At 57.6% G+C, this 22309-nt stretch overlaps 4 protein-coding genes across 8 annotated transcripts in view; 3 read left to right on the plus strand and 1 right to left on the minus strand.

Moving 5' to 3' along the window:
* Positions 1 to 1797: 1797 nt before the first annotated feature.
* SLC25A44 (solute carrier family 25 member 44) lies at positions 1798 to 6760 on the plus strand. Of its 2 annotated transcripts, none has more exons than XM_009980534.2 (3): positions 1798 to 2558; positions 4422 to 4585; positions 5132 to 6760. In XM_009980534.2, the coding sequence occupies exons 1-3, from the start codon at positions 1937 to 1939 to the stop codon at positions 5321 to 5323; spliced, it is 978 nt and encodes a 325-aa protein (XP_009978836.2). In that variant the 5' UTR covers positions 1798 to 1936; the 3' UTR covers positions 5324 to 6760. The 2 variants fall into 2 exon arrangements, with proteins under 2 accessions (XP_009978836.2, XP_009978837.2); XM_009980535.2 differs by having other exon boundaries at positions 4458 to 4585.
* Positions 6761 to 7920: 1160 nt separating this feature from the next.
* Positions 7921 to 10398, plus strand: PMF1 (polyamine modulated factor 1). Its single transcript, XM_086628275.1, has 5 exons — positions 7921 to 8057; positions 8160 to 8265; positions 8709 to 8809; positions 9798 to 9993; positions 10323 to 10398. The coding sequence occupies exons 1-5, from the start codon at positions 7921 to 7923 to the stop codon at positions 10374 to 10376; spliced, it is 594 nt and encodes a 197-aa protein (XP_086484401.1). The 3' UTR covers positions 10377 to 10398.
* A 2224-nt stretch (positions 10399 to 12622) lies between these two features.
* On the plus strand, positions 12623 to 13685 carry BGLAP (bone gamma-carboxyglutamate protein). The gene is made up of 4 exons (XM_086628439.1): positions 12623 to 12683; positions 12956 to 13000; positions 13287 to 13353; positions 13553 to 13685. The coding sequence occupies exons 1-4, from the start codon at positions 12623 to 12625 to the stop codon at positions 13683 to 13685; spliced, it is 306 nt and encodes a 101-aa protein (XP_086484565.1).
* Positions 13686 to 21045: 7360 nt separating this feature from the next.
* Positions 21046 to 22309, minus strand: part of SMG5 (SMG5 nonsense mediated mRNA decay factor) — a 32519-nt gene continuing 31255 nt past the window's right edge. For all 4 annotated transcript variants that reach the window (XM_086628316.1, XM_086628317.1, XM_086628315.1 and 1 more), the window contains 2 exons: positions 22146 to 22284; positions 21046 to 21784 (listed from right to left, as the gene is read on the minus strand). In XM_086628316.1, the coding sequence (XP_086484442.1) occupies positions 21701 to 21784; positions 22146 to 22284 (223 nt within the window). In that variant the 3' untranslated portion in view covers positions 21046 to 21700. The remainder of the gene's footprint in view (positions 21785 to 22145; positions 22285 to 22309) is intronic.

Genomic DNA, 22309 nt, shown 5'->3' on the forward strand with positions numbered 1-22309 from the left:
GGCTTGGATTGCTTGGGAGCCCTGGGATTGACGTTGTCTCTAATTTAGATCCTGGATGAAAGTAATTAGCGAGAGTCCGGAGAAAGTGCAGTTATTTTCTCCGGGAGTTATGATTAAAATTCCAAACACAAAGCACATAAAACTGGATAAAAATCAAGGATACTTTTAAAATTATTATTTATTTGTTTTCCGGATTTTGGTTAGGAGGTGCACCTTGCCTTTCCTGCGGGGCTGTTCCGTGCGGTTTGGGTTTGGGGTGTGGTGGTAAATCCAAGTCTACACTCACTCCAGATCCAAAGTTTCTGGTTTCACACCTCCAGTTTGGCACCCTCGTCCCAGTTTCCGCTTTTCCAAGCGGAGCTACTTGTCGCTCTGCGCTCCAACCCGCGCGGATTTCGAACACGCGTGTGTCAGAGCTGGAATACAAGCCGTGGGGCAGCCACACTCAAGCCCTTCCTAATAATTCCGCAGTCTGTTATTCCTGCTATTCCGTAGGCTTTTTTTGACACGGAAAAAAACGTCCTGGTGGTCAGTGAAATCCCGTCTCACGCCGGGTTGATTTCTTTGCTGCTCTTCTCCTTTTGCCCGTATCCGCCCGGCTTTCCCGGGAGGTTCGCTTGTTCCGAGCTTGGTTCATCCTGCTCCAAACTGGAGCAAACTGGAGCCAGAAGGGAGGTGGGTGGAAGCACCCGGAGTGTTGGCCTGCGGAAGTGGCTAGGCAGGACACAGCGGTGGTGCCTCGAGGAGGGGCTGCCCCTCATCCGGCGCTTCCCGGTGCTCGGAACGCTGCCGAGGTTGGAAGGGTGGCAGGTTTGGGAGCGTGATGGTACCGGAAGCCACGATGCAGTGTTGGAAGTGAGGGTGAACTTTGGAGCTGGAGAGTGCAGTTAGGAGATTCCCTGGGCTGGGATTTTTAACCCTTTCTCTCCAGGATTGTGGTCATCACCATGGACACTGCCTGGCTGTTTGCCTTTTGTTCTCCCATTGTTGCTCCTCTTTCCATGACTCCCCCTTCCCTGGCTTGCGTCGCCCTCGGCATTTAGGAAGGTGGAAACACAAATGACCAGAAAAACCTGTCTAATTTGTGCAGGGAATCTGGGAATGCAAACAGAGACTTGTCCCTTCCTTTTTGTACAGAGCCTGGGACTGAAACATGACGTCCTGATGTTGGAGAGCGCCACGGACCCAAAATGAGCGGGGAGGAGCTGCTTCGGCCGACAATCCGTGCTCCCGCGTGCCCGTTGAAAGGTGGAGCACCGTGTGCCATTGGAGCAGCGCACATCTTCCGCGGATCCCGGACTGCTCTGCCAAGCCTGGCAGCAGCACGGAGCGCAGCAAGACCTGCCATGCGCACACGCTGCTGTTAGAGTTTGGCAAATAACCGCAGCGCCGTCGGAATTCCGGTGCCACCGTCAGCCGCGTGAGCCGGCGCCGCTCCCCGAGTTTTCCGGTCCCACCGCTCTGCCGGCACAATGGTTCGTGCGAGAGCTCCCCATGTGCTCCAGGAAAACCGGCGACATTAGGTGGCGTGGGCTGCTTTCGGTCCTTCTTTTTCTCCTGGAAGTGTCTCTAGTTTCACTGCCAGCACTTCCAGTCTGGGCAGGAAGTAGGAGGGCCGAACCTGGATCTGCTCCCTACTTTTGAGGTAGATCTGGGGCACACCTGGGTCTGCTCCGCACTTTCGAGGTGGATCCGGGGCACACCTGGATCTGCTCCACATTTTTGAGGTGGATCTGGGGCACACCTGGATCTGCTCCACACTTTTGAGGTAGATCTGGGGCACACCTGGGTCTGCTCTGCACTTTTGAGGTGGATCTGGGGCACACCTGGATCTGCTCCACACTTTTGAGGTGGATCTGGGGCACACCTGGATCTGCTCCACACTTTTGAGGTGGATCTGGGGCACACCACCTCTCTGACCCCGCGGTGAGGAGTCATGGAGGACAAACGAAACATCCCCATCATTGAGTGGGAGCACCTGGACAAAAGGAAGTTCTACGTGTTTGGGATTTGCATGACTATGATGATCCGGGTGAGCGTTTACCCCTTCACGCTCATCCGGACGCGGCTGCAGGTCCAGAAGGGCAAGAGCCTGTACAATGGGACTTTCGACGCGTTCGTGAAGATCCTGCGGACGGAAGGGACGGCCGGGCTCTACCGGGGCTTCCTGGTCAACACGTTCACCCTGATCTCCGGCCAGTGCTACGTGACGACGTACGAGCTCACTCGGAAGTACGTGTCGCGCTACAACAACAACAACGCTGTCAAGTCTCTGGTGGCCGGTGGCTCAGCCTCCCTGGTGGCCCAGAGCATCACGGTGCCCATCGACGTCGTCTCCCAGCATCTCATGATGCAGAGGAAGGGCGAAAGCATGGGCAGGTTTAAGGTGTGGAACCGAGATGGCAAGCGGGTGCTGGTCTTTGGCCAAACCAAGGACATCATTGTCCAGATCTTCAAGGCCGACGGTTTTCGAGGCTTCTACCGGGGCTACGTGGCCTCGCTGCTCACCTACATCCCCAACAGCGCGGTCTGGTGGCCCTTCTACCATTTCTATGCCGGTAAGCGGGAGGAGCCTTGGAATGTGTCTTATCCCAGCAGCCCCAGATCACCTCTGGGACTGGGGACCCAGCGTGGTTTGCTTTCTCTCTTTGATTTTTGGGTGGGAGCAGAACCTGTCTTGGAACAAACAGCTGGATCCAGTTTAGCTGGATCTGCAGATGTTGGGTGGAAGTTGAACAGAGCAGCGTTGTTTTCACTGCAGCGTTACAGAATTAGGGGTCTGAGTGCTAGAGGAGTTAAAATTAGGTGGCCCTAGGCAAGAGGGACATGATGTGTCTACTTTCACTTTCTCTTCCACTAATCCCATTTCTGCGTGGAAGTGAGGAAGTCTGGCACTGGGCAGAACTTCGAAGCCGCCCTGTAAGTGTAATTTGTCTTTCAGTTCCTGCAGACTCCGGAGTCTGGTGTGTGGCAAAAAGACTTCCGGAGCTACAAATCTCACAGCAAAACCAAGCGAGGGGCAGAGACAAAAGCCGGGTCTTCTGTGGTTTGGAGTTTTAAACTTCAGTTTCTGCAGCTTTAAAGCTGGCAGCAAGCCTGGTGATACCAAACTGCCTGGAACAGGATGCTCTCTCTCCCTGGCTCAGCTCTGGTAATCGTCAGGGTGTCCCCAGATACTAAAGATACTGCCCAGCTAAAATTTACTTTTTTTCACCCCGATATTCCTTCAGATTTTTGCTGTGCAGCTTCACGTGTGCTTTTTAGCCTGCCTAGAAGTGGTGATGGTGAGAGGCTCGGATTTCACTGTACTGGGCTCAAAGCACTTCTTGGAAATCACCTGCTTTTAGGAGCACATTCTGCTAACAATGGGGAGCACTGGTTACACACCAGTGCCGCATTTAAATGGCACCAGCAGCTTGGGATGTTGGTCCAGCCTGGACTTCCTGGGAGCGGTCCTTTCACTCTCCATGTCAACTTTAATCTTTAATAGCCAAATCTACTGAATTAATTGTAAGCCTTTTGTGCCAAAATGGTTCAAAAGTGGAGCTCTAAGAACAAGCAAGTTGATGTGGGGAGCACAGAGCTTGCCTCCTTCAGATGTTTGCTCCCTTTTCTCATCTGCTCCAGCGTAAATCAGGACAATACTAAACGTAAGCCCCCGCTGTCGATGCATCTCTGCTTCGGCTGCCTTTTCCAGTTGTCTGTCCTTGGACACTGCTGGTCTTGGCTGGCAGCAGCGGGGGTCACTGAACCTCCCTTGGGGCCCAGCGTCACCGCTGGCAGGGGTTCCCATCAGCATTCTGGGTCGTGAACAGAGCAGCTTCCTTCCCTCTTGCCAGACAGACACAACCACCGCCCCATCCAAAGAAACGGGGACTAGCGGACGGTCTTCCGTACAACTTTAACCAAGAAAAGCGTGGGAGATTCCAATCCTGTTGGCCAGGTGGTAGGAGCAGAATGGGGAAATCCCTGGGATGAGCAGTACGTAGCGCTTTTCTCCTTCGAGATCCCACAGCAGGATACCGTGTGGGAATCTCTTGGGCTTTGTGGTAGTGACAGCTTTCTGGACCTGTGTGAATCTCTGCAGGCAGCTCCGGATAGCCTTGTCTTCCCTCCTGCCTTCTAAAGAGGAGTGAATGTTTCCATGCTCTGTTTTGGGGACATACAAGCTTATTCTGCCCTGTTTGTCCAGCAGGTCTGAGAGCCTGTGTTTGACTACTCAGAGGCTGGGTGGTGGATCACTGAGCTGCTGAGGTGCCTACAGGCTTGCTCCCTGAGCTTCGCTGACTTTCTGGTTGATGTAGGAAGCAAAAGCACCACTTGGACATGCTGTGGGAGGAGGTGACAGGTGGTAAATCAGGGATTCTGCCCACTGCAAAGCAGCATAAATTAGCAGGTGGAGTTAAGGAACCGATGAGCAGCCGCTCCTCTGAAACTTTACTCTCTCCTGTTCCCAGAACAGCTTTCTAGCTTGACTCCTAAAGACTGTCCCCATCTCCTCCTGCAAGCTATCTCGGGGCCGCTGGCAGCTGCAACAGCTTCCACACTCACCAACCCGATGGATGTCATCAGGGCTCGGGTTCAGGTAAGGGCTCGTCCTGCTGGCACCAGCGTGACGCAGGGGTGGGGCTCGGGCTCAGCTCTTTGATCCCTGTGGCTCCAGGGAAACGGCTCCCCTTCCCTCTCTGGAGGTTGTTTTGTCCTGGGTACCGTGCTGCTTAATTCGAGCTCGCCGTTCCGTTCGCAGGAGGCAGCTCAGGGAGCAAGGCTGGCTCTGCCTACCTGACTGCTCAAGTGAGGTTCCCTGGCAGACGTGGCATCCTTCAGGACAGGAGAGGTGCTTCCAGCAGTGCCAGTTTTAGCAAGCCTCGCCCTGTCGTGTCGATCCAGCCCCTTCTAGATGGGGCAGATGGCAGGAAGGAAGAGACGGGGTCTGAGAATCCCACTTACTGCTGCCTCTTTAGGACTTGTTGCGTCCCCCTCCGCCCCGGCCTCAGGGAATTCTGGAGACTAGATGAAGGTTACTGGACTGGCTGATCTGTAGTCTCTGGAGTCTTCAGGGAGAGCAGCACCCCAGAGCAGCTCAGCGTGAAGTCTGGCAGCTCTGTGACTATTTGTTCTGGCTTTGCAGGTGGAAGGCAAGAGCTCCATCATCCTCACCTTCAAACAGCTGATGGCGGAGGAAGGTCCGTGGGGCCTGACTAAAGGGCTCTCTGCCCGCATCATCTCGGCCACTCCTTCCACCATCGTCATTGTGGTGGGGTACGAAACCCTGAAGAAGCTGAGCCTCCGTCCAGAGCTGGTGGATTCGAGACACTGGTAGAGGCAGCTGGTGGAAGAGAAGCCTTCCTTGGAACCCACTGGACGTGGCCCGTCAGATTTGATGGTAACACAACGCTCTGCTGCTGTTCCTGCTGAAAACCGTCCAAACGTGACCTTTGGCAACGCCGTTTGCCTGTGACGGTTCATCCAAGAGCAGCCAGGTGTGTGAACGCGTCCTGGCGAGCTCTTAATTCCCTTTTTTTTTTTTTTTTTTAAATTAAAGACTTACTGGCTGAAGCAAAAAAGCCAGTTTATTCTTTAAATTATTTTAATCTTTGCCAAACTTCCGAGGAGGGGAGTCTGACAGGCTGCAGCAGAGCCCTCTGGTGCGTCGGGTGCTGATTGCAGTTGTGCTGTGGGAAGCTGGAAGAATAGAGAAGTAAATTTCTCTGGTCACCCGCATCCATTTCTAGAAGATGTGAGACCAGAGTAACCTGGAACCCCTTAAGACCTTATTTACTGCATTTTGGATAGATCTGTACATACATTTTTTTTGTATGTTCTCGGAAAACGTTTCCTATCTCTCATCCTTCAAACAGCAAGCTGGCTGATAGGCAAGTTAGGAGTTGAGTTGGCTGTTTGTAATTAGCTGATGGCAATTTTGACACCTAACCTATGTTTTTAATTTGTTATTTAATTTTTTTTAATTTTAGGGAAGCTTATTCTGATTTCTGGGGGACTGTGTGATTGTTCTGTGGCCTTGTTCAATGTGAGTGTCAATACTGCATGTTCAGGGTGGCTGCTGCAGCTTCCCACCTTTAGTTAGTTGAAGCACAAACCAATGCAGAGTTTGGAAGTGTCAGATTGCTGTGCTGCCAGCAGCCAAGATGAGAACTGAATGTGATTTTGAGCTACAGCTGGATGTGAGGTGGGGAAGGAAAAAAAAAAGCTTGTACTGGCTTTTGATCCAGTTCAAACCCGATTGGCGTGTTCATATTGAATAAGAAGTAATGGTTCGCTAATACTTTGTAAGTTTAAATCCTGCTTATCCTGTTTGGGAAGGGCAAGGACGATTCTTTGCACACTCTTGCTGGATCAAAATCTCAAAGCCATGGTCTGTGTTTTTTACCAAATGAAAACTTGCAGTCAGAGTGACGAAGCAGGAGGCTGCTCTTTGGGGAGGAGGAATGAAGGCATTGTTTGACTTCGCTCCGCTGGTCTCAGCGTTTGAGACTTGCCTCTCGTGATGCTCATCCCAGTTAGCTGTATGTCTGAGAGGTGAGATACACCTCCAAACACCAGATGTATCGCTGCCTCTGTTTCTCTTGCTGCCGTTAACAAGGAACTCTTGGTTGTAGCGTTGATCTGGCCAAACTGTGGCTGCTGCCAGGCTCCTGGCTGTCTTCTCACCTGGGACTTGCAAAGTGTGGCTCCTGCCTTCATCCCCGTGTCTGCAGTTCAGCCCGTGCAGAGACTGGATGTGCCACAGTTTCTGCTGGAGGTGGAACAAGTCCAGACAGATGCTGCTGAAGCTGGAGAGAGATGTTCATGTTTAAGGGCAGAAGTCGGTTATAAAACACGGTACTTTTTAATGGGGTTGCAGATGAGTCATCAGAGGCCTTGTAATCCCACCGCTGTTTTCTGCAGCATCAAACACGGTGATGTACGCCTGAGCCGCTGACAGGGCTGTTCAAGCAGAGGGTCTTCTGCGAGCTGCTCCTGTCGCGTTTTTGTTGGTTAGAAGATGATGCCTCTTCCTGTCGTGGCGGATTCTGCTCTAAAAAGTGAAACAGCAGCATCACGAGGAGGTAGCCCGAGCGTACGGTAGCCCCGTTCTCACCCAAAGGGGCTTACGCAGAGTCATACCGATAACTAGACACAAAGTGATGCCAATATTAGAAGAAAGAATAATCATTAATTACCAGCAGGGTCAGTGTCGTGGGAGTGGCAGACAGCAGGAATGTAGGGAGACGCTCTCCAGCTTAATGTTCCTCTCTCAACCAGCAAAGTTCTTGACAACTAATAAACTTCAGAGACCTTCAGGTGGACACCCGGGTGCCAAAGTGTGGTGGTCTGAGCGCACTCGCCAGAGCCCAGCGGCTTCTGTCGTTTCACAGCGATGTTCTCTTGGTTTTAACGCTTTGTGTTCCGGGGGGACCCGAGGAGCCCGTGGCAGTGACCGCGCACGACGTGGAACGAGCCGGAAACCCGCTGTGGTCCCTGGAGCGGGGGGTGGGCTGCGAGCGCGGATCCTCCGGCACAGACCGTGGTCGGGTCTGGTTCGCTCTCCCAAGCGGTACCTTGACGAGGGGAAAATGGCTTTTCCCTCTCTTTCTGTGCCGGGCGGGGAAAGTCAGTCAGCCTGAGGGGACTCGGGGGTGTGTGGCGGTTCTCTCCCCGCCTGGCTCGCTGCCTCCTGCCGCCAGGCGGGAGCCGGAGCGTTCCCCCGCCCCGTGACTTCGATTCCTGCTTTTATTTCGCCGCGTTCCGCCCCGCGGGGCGCGCAGTGATGGCGGCGGCGCCCGGCCCCGCGGAGGGCGCGTCCTCGCGCTCCGCTCCCCGCCCCGCCCGCGCGGGGGGCGGGCCCCGCGCTCCCACCAATGGCAGCGGCGCCGCGCGACGGCGGCGGCCAATGGGAGCGGGCGGCGGCGGCTGGAGATGGCGGCGGCGGGAAGCGGCGCGGAGGAGGAGGCGGCGGCGGCGGGAAGCGGCGATGGCGGCCCGGCGCCGGGTCGCGCCCGCGTCTTCGCCACCGTGGTGGACACCTTCCTGGAGAAGCTGGTGGCGGCCGGGAGGTGAGGCGGCGGCGGCGGCGGCGGCGGCGTCTCCCTCCGGGAAGCCGCGGCCGGGCGGGGCCGGGGCCCTGACGGCCGCGCCCGGCCCCGCCGCTTTTGCAGCTACCAGAGGTTTGCGAGCTGCTACCGCTGCTTCTACGCGCTGCAGCCCGAGGTGACCAGGAGCATCTACGAGCAGTTTGTGTCGCAGCTGCAGGCGTCCGTCAAGGTGAAAGGGGCGGCGGAGCCCCGGGGGGGCGGGGCGGGGGGGCGCGGGCTGAGGGGGCTCCGAGCCCGCGGCGGAAAAGCACCGGACACGTCGGTGTTCAGGGCGGCAAATACATTCCTCGAATAACACAAAACTGGGGAGTTCGGCTGCTGCCCAGAGGTTCTGCCAGGCCCCTCTGTCTTCCCCAGGAAGAGCTGTAGAATCACGGGCTCATTCAGGCTGGAAAAGACCCTCAGGATCATTGAGTCCGACCATAACGCTGCCAACTCCACCACCAAACCGTGCCCCTGCGTGCCACGTCTTTGAAATACCTCTAGGGATGGTAACTCGGCACCTGGTGATTCCCAGGATGCAGCCTTCATCCAGGGAAAAGCGAGGGCTCGCAAGCGGAACGCTGCCCGGGTCAGTTCGTGCTGAAGCCGTGCGGTGCCCTTCCTTCGCAGGAGGAGATCCAGGAGGTGAAGGACGAAGGGAATCTGGAGATGCTCTTTAATTCGCTGGATAAGATCGTGGAGGAGGCAAAGAACCAGGAAGAGCCTGCGTGGTATGGATAGTCCTGTGGAAGGCAGCCTGGGGAGCGGGTGTGTGTGGAGGCACGTTCCTTCAGTTCCTGTGTGATGTTCTGGTCACACTGATGTGTCCAGTAGCCTTGTGCTGCAAGGGAAGTTTTTTAACTTCATGTGTCTTAACTGCAATGCCAGTGTGTCTAAAACATCCAAAAATAAGTTTTATCTATAGAATCATGGAATGGTTTGGGTTGGAAGGGACCTCAGAGATCATCCAGTTCCAACCCCCCTGCCATGGGCAGAGACACCCTCCACTACACCAGGTTGCCCAAAGCCCCATCCAACCTGGCCTAGAACACTTCCAGGGATGGGGCAGCCACAGCTTCTCTGGGCAACCTGTGCCAGTGCCTCAGCACCCTCAGAGGGAAGAATTTCTTCCTCAGATCTAATCGAAATCTCCCCTCTTCCAGTTTAAAGCCATTGCCCCGTGTCCTGTCACTACACCCCCATGTCCAAAGCCCCTCTCCAGCATTTTTTGTAGCCCCTTTAGGCACTGGGAGGTGCTGGAAGGTCTCCCCGGAGCCTTCTCTTCTCCAGGCTGAACAGCCCCAACTCTCCCAGCTTGTCTCCAGAGCAGAGGTGCTCCAGCCCTCGGATCATCTCTGTGACCTCCTCTGGACTCGCTCCAGCAGCTCCATGTCCTTCTTGTGCTGGGGCCCCCAGAGCTGAATGCAGCACTGCAGGGGGGTCTCAGGAGGGAAGTTCATTACATCCTGCCTGCCTCCAGGCCTCCTGGAGTTTTGGGAAGGCCTCCTTGCATTCCGTGGTGTTAGGGGGCTACGCCATGGGCTGTCCGTTAGACCCACGTGTTCTAACTGACCTCAAGCATCCAGTGCCAGCAGCAAACGGCTGGACGTGGTGAGCTGGTGCGTTATGGCAGCAGCTCAGCTCCGCCTGACGTGCGTGGGACCAGTCGCTGTGCAAGGTTGGTGCTCTCTGGTTGCTCCACATCCCCGTTGTCCCCAGGCGTCCCAGCGGCATCCCGGAAGAGGACATTCGCAGCGCCGTGGTGCCGTACCTCCTCAAGCACAGGTCCTACTTGAGGAAAGTCCTGAAGGAGAAGGAGGAGGAGAACCGGACGGTCGCAGAGTCTGTGCTTGCGGGGAGGGACAGGATTGCAGAGCTGCAGCAGCTGATACAAGCTCGCAAACGTGCCTGGCAGGTAAAAATAGAAAATAAACAAATCAAATCCCTTCTCTGCGCAGCAGCAGCCCGCAGGAAACACCGTTCTGTGGCCCGACTGGCAAATGGCTGCGCTGTGTTTCAGCCCTCCGCTGGCCAAAGGCCTCACCGGGAGCCCAGTGCTGCTGGGATGGGTCTGAGCGTTTTCACTGGAGGTCTTGGGTGTTTTTCCCCGTGCACTGGGTGGGATGTTTCCGTGGGGGAGTCCGTGGTTGTGTTCCACACGTGCTGTTCCATCAGCGCGGTGTCCCGAGCGCTGGTGTCTGTGGAGAGAAGCGCTTTGCTGACTTCCAGGCCGTTGTTTTCCAGGCAATTAGCAAAGAGCAGCGAGAACTCGTCACGATGTTCCAGGTGCCCCAGTGAGGGCACGGGGAGATTCCGCACGCTTTCCCTGGGGGGGGTTCATCCTCATCTCGGAAACACCGACGGCACGTTGGGAAGTGGGACTCTGCACGCAGCGTGTACAAACCACACGGACTCGTTTTCCAGTGGGGCTGAAAAGCTGCTGGACTCGTGAAATTTGATCAAAGTTTGTGACAAAATAAAAAAAGGACACATCCGGATCTTTGGAAGTAGATGGCAATTTCCTATTCCCCGCTCAGCCCACCAGGGAGGAGCATCCTGCAGGTCTGATACCCGGAGCATGCTGGAGCTGCTCTGGAGCTGTGCTGGCCATGATTTGGCTTCTTCAGGCCAAACTGGTGGCCTTGAAGGTAGTTCAGATAAGCACAAGAGGAAAAACGGTGCCATTTTTTCGGCAGGAATGAGGAGCCAGGGAGCTGGAGCACACACAACCCACGATTGGGTGTGCCCATTTATTACCATTTATCCTTTTTTCCCAGTTATTTTCCAGCCCTGCTCCCCTCCCAGCAGATACCACACAGAGGGTGCCTCTCTGAGGACAGCAGTGTGGCAGATCCAGGGCTGTGCCATTCTAGGGCATCCAGGGACGGGCAGAGGTTTGGGTGGCCCCACCTTGACTTGGAGAGCTGGGGGCAAAGGGATTAAAGTTTTCCCGTGAAAACCTCGCGTCGACTCTCGGAACCAAACTGGGTTTGGTTTTACCCATCGGGGGTTGCCCTTTACCGTCTCGCTGGAAGTTTGCCAGCCAGGAAAGCGGGCACTCACTGGAATCTGGGGTGTCAGTGAAGCCCCAAGTTGGATGTGTCTTCAAAATGAGGGAAAGGTCCTTCCTCTGCGCTGGGCGGATAATGGGGCGAGTTCGGCTGAGCCTGCAAGGACTCAGTGGGAATGTTTCCAGCAGAGGCAGGTCCTCTGCTCACCAGCCTCCTCCTCCTCACCTGTTGTGCCCTTAGTGCCACCGTGCCCCGTGTGGTGAGGAAATCCAAACTCTGACAACAGTGGCTGTTTCCACCACCCACGAGCCAGTGTTCCCAGTTAAAGGCAGCCAGGGCCGCGATTGTCGCAGGCATATTTTCCTTCTGCCCTAAACAAGCCTTCCCTCGCCGCGTCGTAATCTAAATAACTCGGAGCTCTTGTTCCCCGGTCTTGGCTCCCGCTGGGCACGCTTGGCACCGGTACTCTGTACTTTATGGCTTCGTTTGACAAAGGCTCCGGCTTCAGCACTTCGTTCCTCCTCCGCCCCAAAGCCTCCAGTTCCGCTTTTCAAGACAGGGCTGGGATTTATAGGATCTGGGAGTCTGGAAGGTGGTCAGGATCCCAAAGAGGAATGTCACCCCAGGCGGCCCTGGGAGCTCCCGCTGCTCCGAGCCCACCAGGAGCAAATCCTGGAGGTGGGCGAGCGCCCTGAGCGCCGCTGGGGGCTGGTGGGGAGCAGGAAGCAGAAGGATGGATGGACAAGAGATGCTGCTTCTCCAGCTGCTCCACTCCCCGTCACCTCAGGGCCTGAGCCACACCAGCAGCACGTTTCTTTTCTTGCAAATCCCTGTTTTCGGGTTTTAGGAGGTGCTGGAGCTCTTCCTGAGGTCCTGTCTCAGAACAGGTGCCACCTGGGGGCCCAGCCTTGGCGCACAGCGTCTGCCCGTGGGATGCGACATGGGACTGCGGCGTGGAGCCCAACGACAAGGGCGCCTGTTCGCCCTCCTCTCCTGGGTCACGGCAGTCAGCCCCAGTAAGGGGCTGTGGCGACAGTGCCGGGGGGGGGGGGGGCACCAGCTGGTCCCCCAGGCAAAAATTGGCCAATGAGTCCCACTTGGCCCCATGCGGAGTGGGAAAACCCCGCGGGTTTTGGCAGGAAACTCCTGGCATGGCAGCGACCCTGCTGGGATCCAGCAGCAGGAACTGGGACAGACTGGGCAGCGCAGTGAGGAGTCCCACCAGCGCCCCGTCGCCCACCCCAGTGAGGGGCTGGGGGCCTGGGCGCTGCCAGGCTGGCAGGGCCGGGCCCACGGGCAGATCTCCGCTGGCGCGGGGCCGCGTTTCCCTCCCTGCGGGCTCTGGCCGCTCGCGGGGAACCGGCTTCACCCCAAACCACAATTGCCGCCTGCGCTGGCGGCTCCCGGCCCGGCGGATGTGCTGGAAATAGCCCTGACGGGGCCGGGGGGCCCCTCCTCGGCCGCGGTGCCCTATAAAGCCGCTCGAGGAACCGGGGGGCTGCACTGGGCACAGCACCCGCGCAGAGAGGCACCATGAAGCCCCTCATCCTGCTGACCCTCCTGGCCCTCCTCACCCTCGGCCTCTGCCGCAGAGGTACGGGGTGTCCGGGGCGTGATGGGGACTGGGGGGCACACGGTGCCCCGGGAAGGGCTGAGCCTGGGTGGGGGGTGCAGGGCTGGAGCAGGGGGCCAGGATCAGGACTCCCTTTGCCAGGTTGAGGGGGGGGGTGGGGTGGTGTCTGGTTGAGGGGTCAGAGCAGGGTAGGGGGGTGAGACCCCCAAAAGGAGGCACAGGGTGCGGGCACAGCCTGCACGGCGCCTTCCTGAGCTCGCCGGCTTCCCTGACCGCTCCGCACCGTCCCGCAGCTGCCGAGCGCTCCGTCAGCGCGGACGACTCACCCAGCTCCGAAGGTGAGTGCCCGCGGCTGGATTGGTTCCTGCTGCCCCGGGGTGGGGGTCCCAGCTCTCCCTGGCACCCAGGGGGGCACCCAGCCCTCCCTGGCACCCCGGGGGGGTGGTCCCAGCCCTCCCTGGCACCTGGGGGGCACCCAGCCCTCCCTGGCACCCCGGGGGACACCCAGCCCTTGCTGACACCCAGGCAGGCACCCAGCCCTCCCTGGCACCCCAGGGGCACCCAGCCCTCCCTGGCACCCCGGGGGCACCCAGCCCTCGCTGACACCCCACCGTGTCCCCGCAGCCTTTGTCTCCAAGCGTGCCAGCGCCGAGGTGGTGCAGAGACACAAGCGGAATTACATCTACGACAGGTAGGGCTTGACCCCGTCGTGCCGGGCACCGCGTACCCCCGGCTGGCACCAAGGTGGGCACACGCTCCCCACCCAGAGTGTGCAGTGAAATCCTGGTTTTTGGGAGAGGTCCTGCTGCCTGGGCCCTTCCCCAAGAACCTCCAGCCCCCCTGGGGCCGGGGACCCTCCAACCCCCCTTGCATCCCTCCTCTGTCCCCAGCAGCGTCTACGGTGCCGCGCGGGACCCGCTGGAGGCCAAGCGCGAGGTGTGCGAGCTCAGCCCCGACTGCGACGAGCTGGCCGACCACATCGGCTTCCAGGAGGCGTATCGGCGCTTCTATGGCCCCGTGTAGCCCCCCCTGCGCCACCCCCCGTGCCCCCCGGCTGCGCCACGGCCCCGCGGGTGCCAGGTCTGAGCTCAGAGCCCCCACCGCCCCCACAGCCCTTCTCTTACGCCCCTTTGGTAACGGGGGAAAGGGATAAATGCACGAATGGTGTCAGCGGCTCCTTCCTGCTCTGGGGGCGTGGGTCGGGTGGGAGAAGCGCCCCGTGTTGTCCCCGCAAGGCTGAGCACCCCGGCCTCATCCTGTCCCTCCCAGCACCCAACAGCTCCGGGCCAAGCAGTGTCTGGCCCCGTCCGGTGTCTGTCCGACACCGTCCGGTGTCTGTCCCGGCGATGCCGAGCTCAGCGCTCGCTCCGCCGTTACTCCAGTTCGATTTAGAGCTGCCCATCCCAAGTGTGGGGTTACTGGGGGGGCAGCGAGGCTGCTCCACGTGCCCCGGAGCCCCGCGCCCATCGCAGACCACCACTGCATCAAGGCCAGGGTTGGGAGGGGAAGGGGGTGGGACTGGCACCTTAGTCCCACGCATGGTGCTCTGCCCGGCCCCCGCCGTGGCATCGCAGCCCTTCCTGTGCACACAGGCACATCTCGTGCTGGGGGCTGCTGGGCTCTTCCCTCCAATCCCCCCCCGACCCACCTGCAACGTTGCTGCAGGGTCCCCACCCAAGGTGACACATCGCCCCTGCCCCCCCAAATTACTCTCCTGTATGGTCCTGGCCACAGCTCCCGGGGTCTCATGGCACAGGACCCCTGGCCCACGCTGCCTGGCTCAGCCCTGGCACTGGGACCAACTCCATGCCAGGCACTGACCCCCTGCTCCCTTTGCCAGCCCTCTGCACCCCCACCTCGAGCCCCAGTCGCTCAGCTCTGCCTCCAGCCCCCTCGCTGCCCCCCCGAGCCGTGCCCACACCACATCACTGCTGGGCTGTGCCAGTCCTGGGTACAGACACACGTGTGCCCTTGTGCACACGGACATGGACACAGACACGGCTCCCCGGGGTCACTGAGCCTGCCAGGAAACGGGCCAGTGGGGTCAGCCATGGATTTGGGGGTCCCACACTCCGGGGCTGAGGCTGGGTGCCTCCGTGCGGGGCTGTGGCACGGATCAGGTGCAGTGCCAGTGCGCTACGGTGCCCTCCTGGCAGTGATGAGTACCATCGGCCATATTTAAAAGGTGGGGAAACTGAGGCACGGGGAGGGGGAGGAATGCCCAGCTTGGCTGGCTGCAGGGGGACCAGTGGGGCGAGGGGGGGGATGCCTCATCTTATGACACCCCAGGACACCCAACAGCAGGATCCGGGTGTCTGAGCCCCTCAGGCTCTTCTCCCCACACTTGGATGGTGGTGGGGGGAGCTCTGGGAGTGCCAGGGTGTCCGGGTGCCCACTGCCCTGCAGCCCACCCACTGACCCCACAGTGTCACGGGTCCCTACGGCGTCCAGCCTCGGTGGGGATGCTTGGGGGGCTGACAGAGCTGCCTGGCACCGGGGGCAAGGCAGCGGTGAAGGCACCAATGATGGCAGCATCGCCCAAAGGGGTCAGTCTGGCAGTGCCAGAGGTGCCAGGGGCGGGCAGGCAGCCCAGCAGCCAGGCCTGGCACAAGTGCACGTTGCAGAGAATGGTGTCCAGCTGGAAACGGGTGCCCAGCGTGGCACGGATGTGGAGGAGCTGGTGGCTGTGTCCTGCCAGCGTGAGCGGCCGATGTCACCCCTGGGTGCTGGCACTCTTTGCCCAGCTCCTGCTTCCAAGGGGCTGGTTTAGGAGCTGGCACCGTGGCGCCGGGGGCTGCTGCTCACCACTGCAGAGTGGTGGCAGGGACCCCCCGCAGCCCCCCCAGCAGGGACCCTGCACGCACCTCAGCTTTGGCCAGAGCCACTGTGGGATCAGGGGACCCCTCCTGCAGAGACACTCCGCAGGACCCCGACGCCGAGGGACGGTTTGTTCCCAGGATGGGTGGCACATCCACAGCCCCCTCCAAGGCTGTTAATGCCGGGCAGCAGCGTGGCACAGCCCTCCCAAGCTGGAAAAAGACATTTTCCAGCCCCTGCAGAGGGGGCAGCGCTGGCAGAGACAGGTCCCTGTTGTGCCAGGGCAGGTTGGGACGCGTGGCACGTCCTGCCCCATGGGAAGGAGTCGCCCACTGAAAACCAGATTTGCCTTTTCCCTCTCCGACCTCCCTGCTGCTGGCAGGCTCCGAAGAACTGGAGAGGGGGAGTAAATTATACTGGTGCCTGGCTCAACGCTTTCCACTAGGAGAGCAAATAAAGGAGCTTTGGTGTGAACGAATACAGGGAAGGGAAGGGATGTTCCCCTACAACCCACCACTCCACAGCTTCCCGTGTCACCAGTGCCCGGCGTGGACCCTCACAGAGCCTGACTTCAGCTCTGCCCCTGAAAACAACACTTCAAAGTTACACATTTAAACACACGTGTACTTGCCAGCCGTGCCCTGGGCTGCACCCAGAGCAGCGTGGGCAGCAGGGCGAGGGAGGGGATTCTGCCCCTCTGCTCTGCTCTCCTGAGACCCCCCTGCAGTGCTGCCTTCAGCTCTGGGGGCCCCAACATCAGAAGGACATGGAGCTGCTGGAGCAGGTCCAGAGGAGGCCACGGAGATGATGGGAGGGCTGGAGCACCTCTGCTATGGAGACAGGCTGGGAGAGTTGGGGCTGTTTAGCCTGGAGAAGAGAAGGCTCTGGGGAGACCTTCCAGTACCTCCCAGTGCCTAAAGGGGCTACAGGAAAGCTGGAGAGGGGCTTGGGACAAGGGTGTGTAGTGACAGGACACGGGGTGATGACTTTAAATTGAAAGAGGGGAGATTTCGATGGGATCTGAGGAAGAAATTCTTCCCTCTGAGGGTGCTGAGGCACTGGCACAGGTTGCCCAGAGAAGCTGTGGCTGCCCCATCCCTGGCAGTGTTCCAGGCCAGGTTGGATGAGGCTTTGGGCAACCTGGTGTAGTGGAGGGTGTCCCTGCCCATGGCAGGGGGGTTGGAACTGGACGATCCTGAAGGCCCCTTCCAACCCAAACCATTCCATGATTCTAAAAGCTGCCCAATAAACCACTGTGGTTACTTTTGCTGGTCACGTCGCTGGGATTGGGGATGCTCCTGCCGACAGCAACGCAGAGCCCTGGCACGAGGCTGAACTCATCCTGAACCACCAAGGCAGCGAGCAAAGGAGAATGGAACCCAGGAGGCGCCGTTCTTGTTAAGGACAAGGAAGGGACTCACCTACATTTCCTCTTGTCAAACCAAAGGCAAACCCAAGGTTATGCCTTCCTTCCCCACGTCAAGTAACATTCCAAAGGGTTGGGAATGGCAAAGCTTTTTTTTTTTTTTCTGTAAAACAAAGCTTGGTCAGCAAAATGCACGTTTGAGGGTGGATTCACGTACCAAACCCACACCCATCTCCGGGGCTGCGCAGGAGAAGCAGGCTGGGAACCACCACAAACGAGAGGTACAAACATTCCGTAGTTTATTACGCTACTCAATGTGCTCAGATCACAGTCAAGACATGCCGTGAGAGCCCCCGAGCTCCTCCTCGCCCCAGCTGGGGCCCAGCAGCCGTCCCATCGGTCCCCCAGTAAGAGTCACCCAAGCACAAACCCACAGGCTGGGCTTTTTCTGTGCTGCAGGAGGAGGACTGAGGGAGAGATGATTGTCCCTCGCCTCAAACCACACTACGGTCCTCTCCCTGCCAGCAGGCAGCGGCAGGACCAGCGACACGGGGATCCTGTGCCAACCCTCCTGCCTTTCTCCATCCCCACAGCCACCCCGTTTTCCCCACCCTGTTTTCTGCCCCAGTCAGGCTGGCGAGCTCTGCTGGACATCTAGAAGGAAAAAAATTAAAATAAAATCTAAGATGCAAGCGAAAATCCAAGGCATTGCCAGTGGCATCGAGCCCAACAAGGATGGGAGCAGACGGAAGAGACGCTTGGCACAGCCTGTGAAACCACTGAGCAAAGTCCAACAAGCGCCAGAGTGACTGTGCCCACCAAGCATGGCATGGGGCAGCCCCTGGCCCCTGTGCTGCCTCCGCGGGGAACCCAGTGAGCCTCTGCCACCACCTGCGCTCTCCCAGCTCAGGGTCACCTCCAACCTCCGAGAGCTCAACGTGGTGGTAACGAAAAGAAAATCAAAACCAAGGAACACACAAAACCACACTAAAACCAACGCTTTTGGCCCATGAGGTTTTTCTTCTTCCTCTCCTTCCCAGCACGGCGGGCGTTACGGGACTGGTCTCAGCGTGGAGCTGGTCTCAGCAAGCGTGGAGCTGGTATGGAAGTAGCACCATATGGATCAGCAGTGGACAGGAGTGGTCGCTGCGTGCCGCCAGCTCGGCGAGCCAGTCTGCGGCACTCGGGCTGGCACGGACGCGCTGCGGGGAGCTCTCAGGCAACCTCGACCACAGCCTCTGGAGCCGTGGGCAGAGCCGTGAGCCAGGACACACAGCGCGTCCCCAGTGACCTTCGAGTTTTCTCCAGTCCTGGAGAACTGCTCGGCGTCAGCGACCACGACAACGGGCCAGGGAAAGCGGCCTCGTGGGTTTTGGCTTCTCAGCTGGGATTTGGAAGCGATGCACCAAATCCCACGTGGGGCAAACTGGCACAGGTCCTTGGACGTGGCGGATCTGTATCAATTTACACCCAAGGAGGAGACACCAGCTCCCTGTGCAGTGCTGGGACTGGGGCTGAGCACCTTCCTTTCCCCCAATCCTAAACACATCAAGTCCAGCCTCCCCGAGAAGGCAACGCCTGCCGGAAGACACGGACTGCCGCCTTCCCTGAGGCTGCTCTGCACTCACGCTGTTCCGCAGCTTTGTCCGCCACTTTTTCAGCTTCGTGTACCAAAAAAAAATAATTCCATCAGGTCCTCAACCAGAGCTGCATGTTCTGGAGAGGACGCGGGGTGGCACAGGGATCTTTCCGGTGCCCATCGCTCCCCACTCAGCCCGCAGGTACGACGGAAGAGGTACTGAAAGGTGCCACTGGGCAGTTAAGATTCCCCACCGAAGGGCGACTACGGCCTTCTCCTCCTCTCCAGCTGTGCAAAACTTCAGGATAATACCAAAACCACCCCTCAGGAGAGCGGGGCACAAAAAGCAGCCCTCTGATTTTGCCACCGGGCCCCTCCGAGGACTCACCGCAACTCAGCAACAACGTCTGGTTACTGAAGCGTCGAGTTTCTTTACTTTTGTTCTTCAACTGCCTTCTGTGTCCAGCCCAAACAAGCCATCGCCTGACTCAGGGCACAGCTGGACCGTGGCAGCCCATTCTGCTCTGGGCTGGGACCCCCTGCTCCCACCCTGCTCAGTGGCAGCACCAGCCTCACCCGCTGCCCCGTGCCCACAGCACCCAGCGAGCGCAGAACGGGCACTCGCGGTCAGCACGACACGCTTTCCTCCTTGGTTGCTGCTTTATTTTTCATTTTCCTCTTTCCTGCCCTCCAAGCCCAGCCGTGGCCCAGAGCGAAGCTGAGGAACCCTCCAGCTCCTCGCTATGCCCATCCCAGCCAAGCAACGCCCTGTTCCTCACCAACCACGCGGGCGCTTCGCGCTGCGCAGCCAGAGGGAACGACACGTGGGTCCTCCGGGACCGCGACCGCAGGCTGCAGCTCGAGCAGAGCTCCCGAAGGGAGCTGCAGACCCTTCTGATGTGCTTTGCAATAAGGAGGATGATGTTTCTTAAGCAGCAAGAAAAGAAAAAAAGCAGTCCCTCAGCTCTCCGTCCCAGCCAGCCGGGCTCCCACCGAGTCCGGAGTGGATTTCCCCGTGACCGCACAGTGCTCTCCGAGTCGATGGAGCGGCAGGAGAGGTGACTGCGCTCTCCACCACGCTGCTCTGGCTCATGCTCTGAAGGACAAGTCCCTCAAGGTGATTCTCTTTGCCCACCCCATGGAACAAAACTAACAAGCCAGGCAAACCAACGGCTTCGAATAAAACCACCGGTAGCACCGGAGGAAGGAGCGACTGACGAGCCCATCCGAGATCCCTCAGAGCACCCAAGATCAGCCAGAGACTTTGACCTGCTGCTCTGCTTGTGGTTCCTTGGCTGAGCCTGGAGAAGCACCACGCCTTTCAGGAGAGGCTGCAAAAAGAAAAACCTGTAGGGAAACCCTGCCGCTCCACCCGCCTTCCGGATCACAGGGGATGGACCTCGTAGGACCAGCTCCAGCTGCGGCGCTCAGCATTTCCTCTCTGCTGTGCTGCACGCTGCAAAGGAACTGAAATAATAAATGAATCCTCCGGGACTTGTGCTGGTTATTTGAGTTTTTACCTGAAAACAAGGAACATCCTGCCGCTCCAGCACAACGCGTCGTGCTAGGAAGTCCGCGCAGGTTGGAGCACGTTCCTTGTCTTTCCACGTCATGCCCCTTTCATAGCGGCTTCTGGCTGACCCAGGTGACAAAAACACGCCAACGTAGAAGACGAGTGGTTTTTACTTGCATAGCTGCTGTCAGTCCATGTGGATGGAGACATCTGTTTCTGGAGGACGTTGACACAGATGAAGTGCACAGAAGCCGCTCGGCCTTTCTCCCACTGCTCTGCTGTCCTGGGAGCAACCCATTTCTTCATTTCCAACCATCAGCATGTGACAGGATGTCAGACACAGGTTGCTTGAGACGCTGTCAGGATGGAGGTCCGAAAGGTTCCTCACAGGTCACACGGGGAATTAGCTCTTCCAGCATCCATCCAGGTAGCATCATCCCTTTTTTCTGGGATGCTGAAAGCATTGAACGGTACGTGAGCTCAGTCCTTCGCCCGCGCTGGAGGGATGTGAGGAGGGGGATGAGCACACCCAAGTTCTGCCACCCTCTCTAGCATGGCATAGCAGCAGTGGTCAGAAGAACTGGCAGAAGAGATAATGGCTTTGAGATCCTCTTTCCTCCTCCACATCTCACTGCAAGACTCCGCAGGGGGAAGAAAAGGAAAAGCAAAAAAGAAAGAAAAGAGGAGGCACTGGGTCCTTCAGAGGTGTCTGCTCCATCCCAGGGCCGCAGCATTCGAGCCAAGTGGTTGAGCCTTATCGGTGTTTAAATCCCACAACTCCGCTGGATTCCACTCCTTTCCTCCAAGGTCTCACGCTGGAAGCAAAGAAGTGGGGAAGGAGGGACAGAGCCCTTTCCACCCCCCTCGAGCAGCCAGGCCAAGCTCTTGTTGCTCATGAAGCATCAGCTTGAGGAGAGCAGGAACGTGCACCAAAGCCCACCGCGGCGCTTCAGACTGCTCTCGCCCTTTGCACTGAGCCCCGCTCCATGGGGGACAGGGAAAGGAAATAAATATGCTTGTTCAAAGAAAAAAAAAAATTATATTAAGAGCTTTCCCCCCCTTTTAAATAGCATAATTGTTTCCTTTTCTCTCTGACATTGGAAGAGTATCCAGAACCCCAAAGGAACTCCTTTTTTTTTTTTAATATTATTTATATATATAAAACCTAAGAATTAAAAAGAAAAAAAAAACTTGAAAAATAATTAATTCAAAGTCGGGGGGGAAGAAAAGACTATCTGCTTTCCTGTCACCAGATTGCCAAACGAGAGCTAAACACTCTTTGGATCTTCCTTCCCGAGCTGGGAGGGCTCCGTTCCTGCTGCGCTGGTTTGGATTCACTGAAGTCCACGCTTCGGAAGCCGCCTGCCCACCGCGGATATTCCGATGCCCAAGCAAGCTTCGGGGAGGAATGAGGAGGGAATGACCGACTGCCCGTCTCTCGCCCATCTCTGCCGACTGGGAGAAGGGCAGAGCTCTGCCCCGGCCGCGCCGAGGTGCCTCTCTCTTCTCCGAGCAGTTGGCGCCGTCGGAGATGTACAGCCGTCTGCTCGGGATGCAGGTGGAGGGTGTCTGTGTGCGTGCCCAAATTGGATTTTTTTTTTTTTTTATATTTTTTTTTTTTTTTTTCTGGTAGGTATTTTTGTCGTTGTTGCTGCTGCTTCTTCGTGTCTAAGTGTCGCCTGGATTTTTGTTTCCTTCGTTCAGACGCTGCACGTTCCGAGAGGGGGAGAGAAAGGTACACCAACCCGATGCCTTTCTGAACATCAGCCCATCTCCTTCCACTGCTTGTAGAACTCCAGGATGTTTTTGATTTCTACGCTGGCGTTGGTGGCTGCCTGGATGGCAGACTGCAAGCAAGCAGAGACAAAACCAGGTTATTTTTCTCTTGCCCTTCACAACTTGGAGAGTCTCACCAGAGCCTGTCCTGGCTAAAAAGGTTCAATTCTCCTTCATGCTAAAGTTGCTCTGGCACCAGGTCTGCCCAGACATGCAAATTGCTTCTCCCCCAGGATACTTTGCACTACAAAATCAAGGGGCCTTTAAGGAAACAGGAATCATGGCTTCTAAATGAAATTTGGGAAATCCACAACAGTTATTAACCAAGGCAGAAAACATGGGAAAAAAAAAAAAAAATATCTCTTGCCAATCAATCGGATTTTCATCTTGCTGGGAAGCAGAAAGGCTCAGCTCAGCCAAAGGGCCACTGACCTGCATGGGTGCTGAGAACGTGCTCGGGTCCTCCAGCTGGAAGCCCGTGACGATGGTGACCATTCCCGTGGTGTCGTCCTCTCCGCTTCCCTGGGGGACTGTCAGCTGTTTGCAGCTGTCCAGGATTTTATAGAGATTCCTGCCAGACAGACGAAAGAGAAGAG

Source organism: Tauraco erythrolophus, chromosome 30, assembly GCF_009769465.1.
Source record: "Tauraco erythrolophus isolate bTauEry1 chromosome 30, bTauEry1.pri, whole genome shotgun sequence".
NCBI lineage: Eukaryota > Metazoa > Chordata > Aves > Musophagiformes > Musophagidae > Tauraco > Tauraco erythrolophus.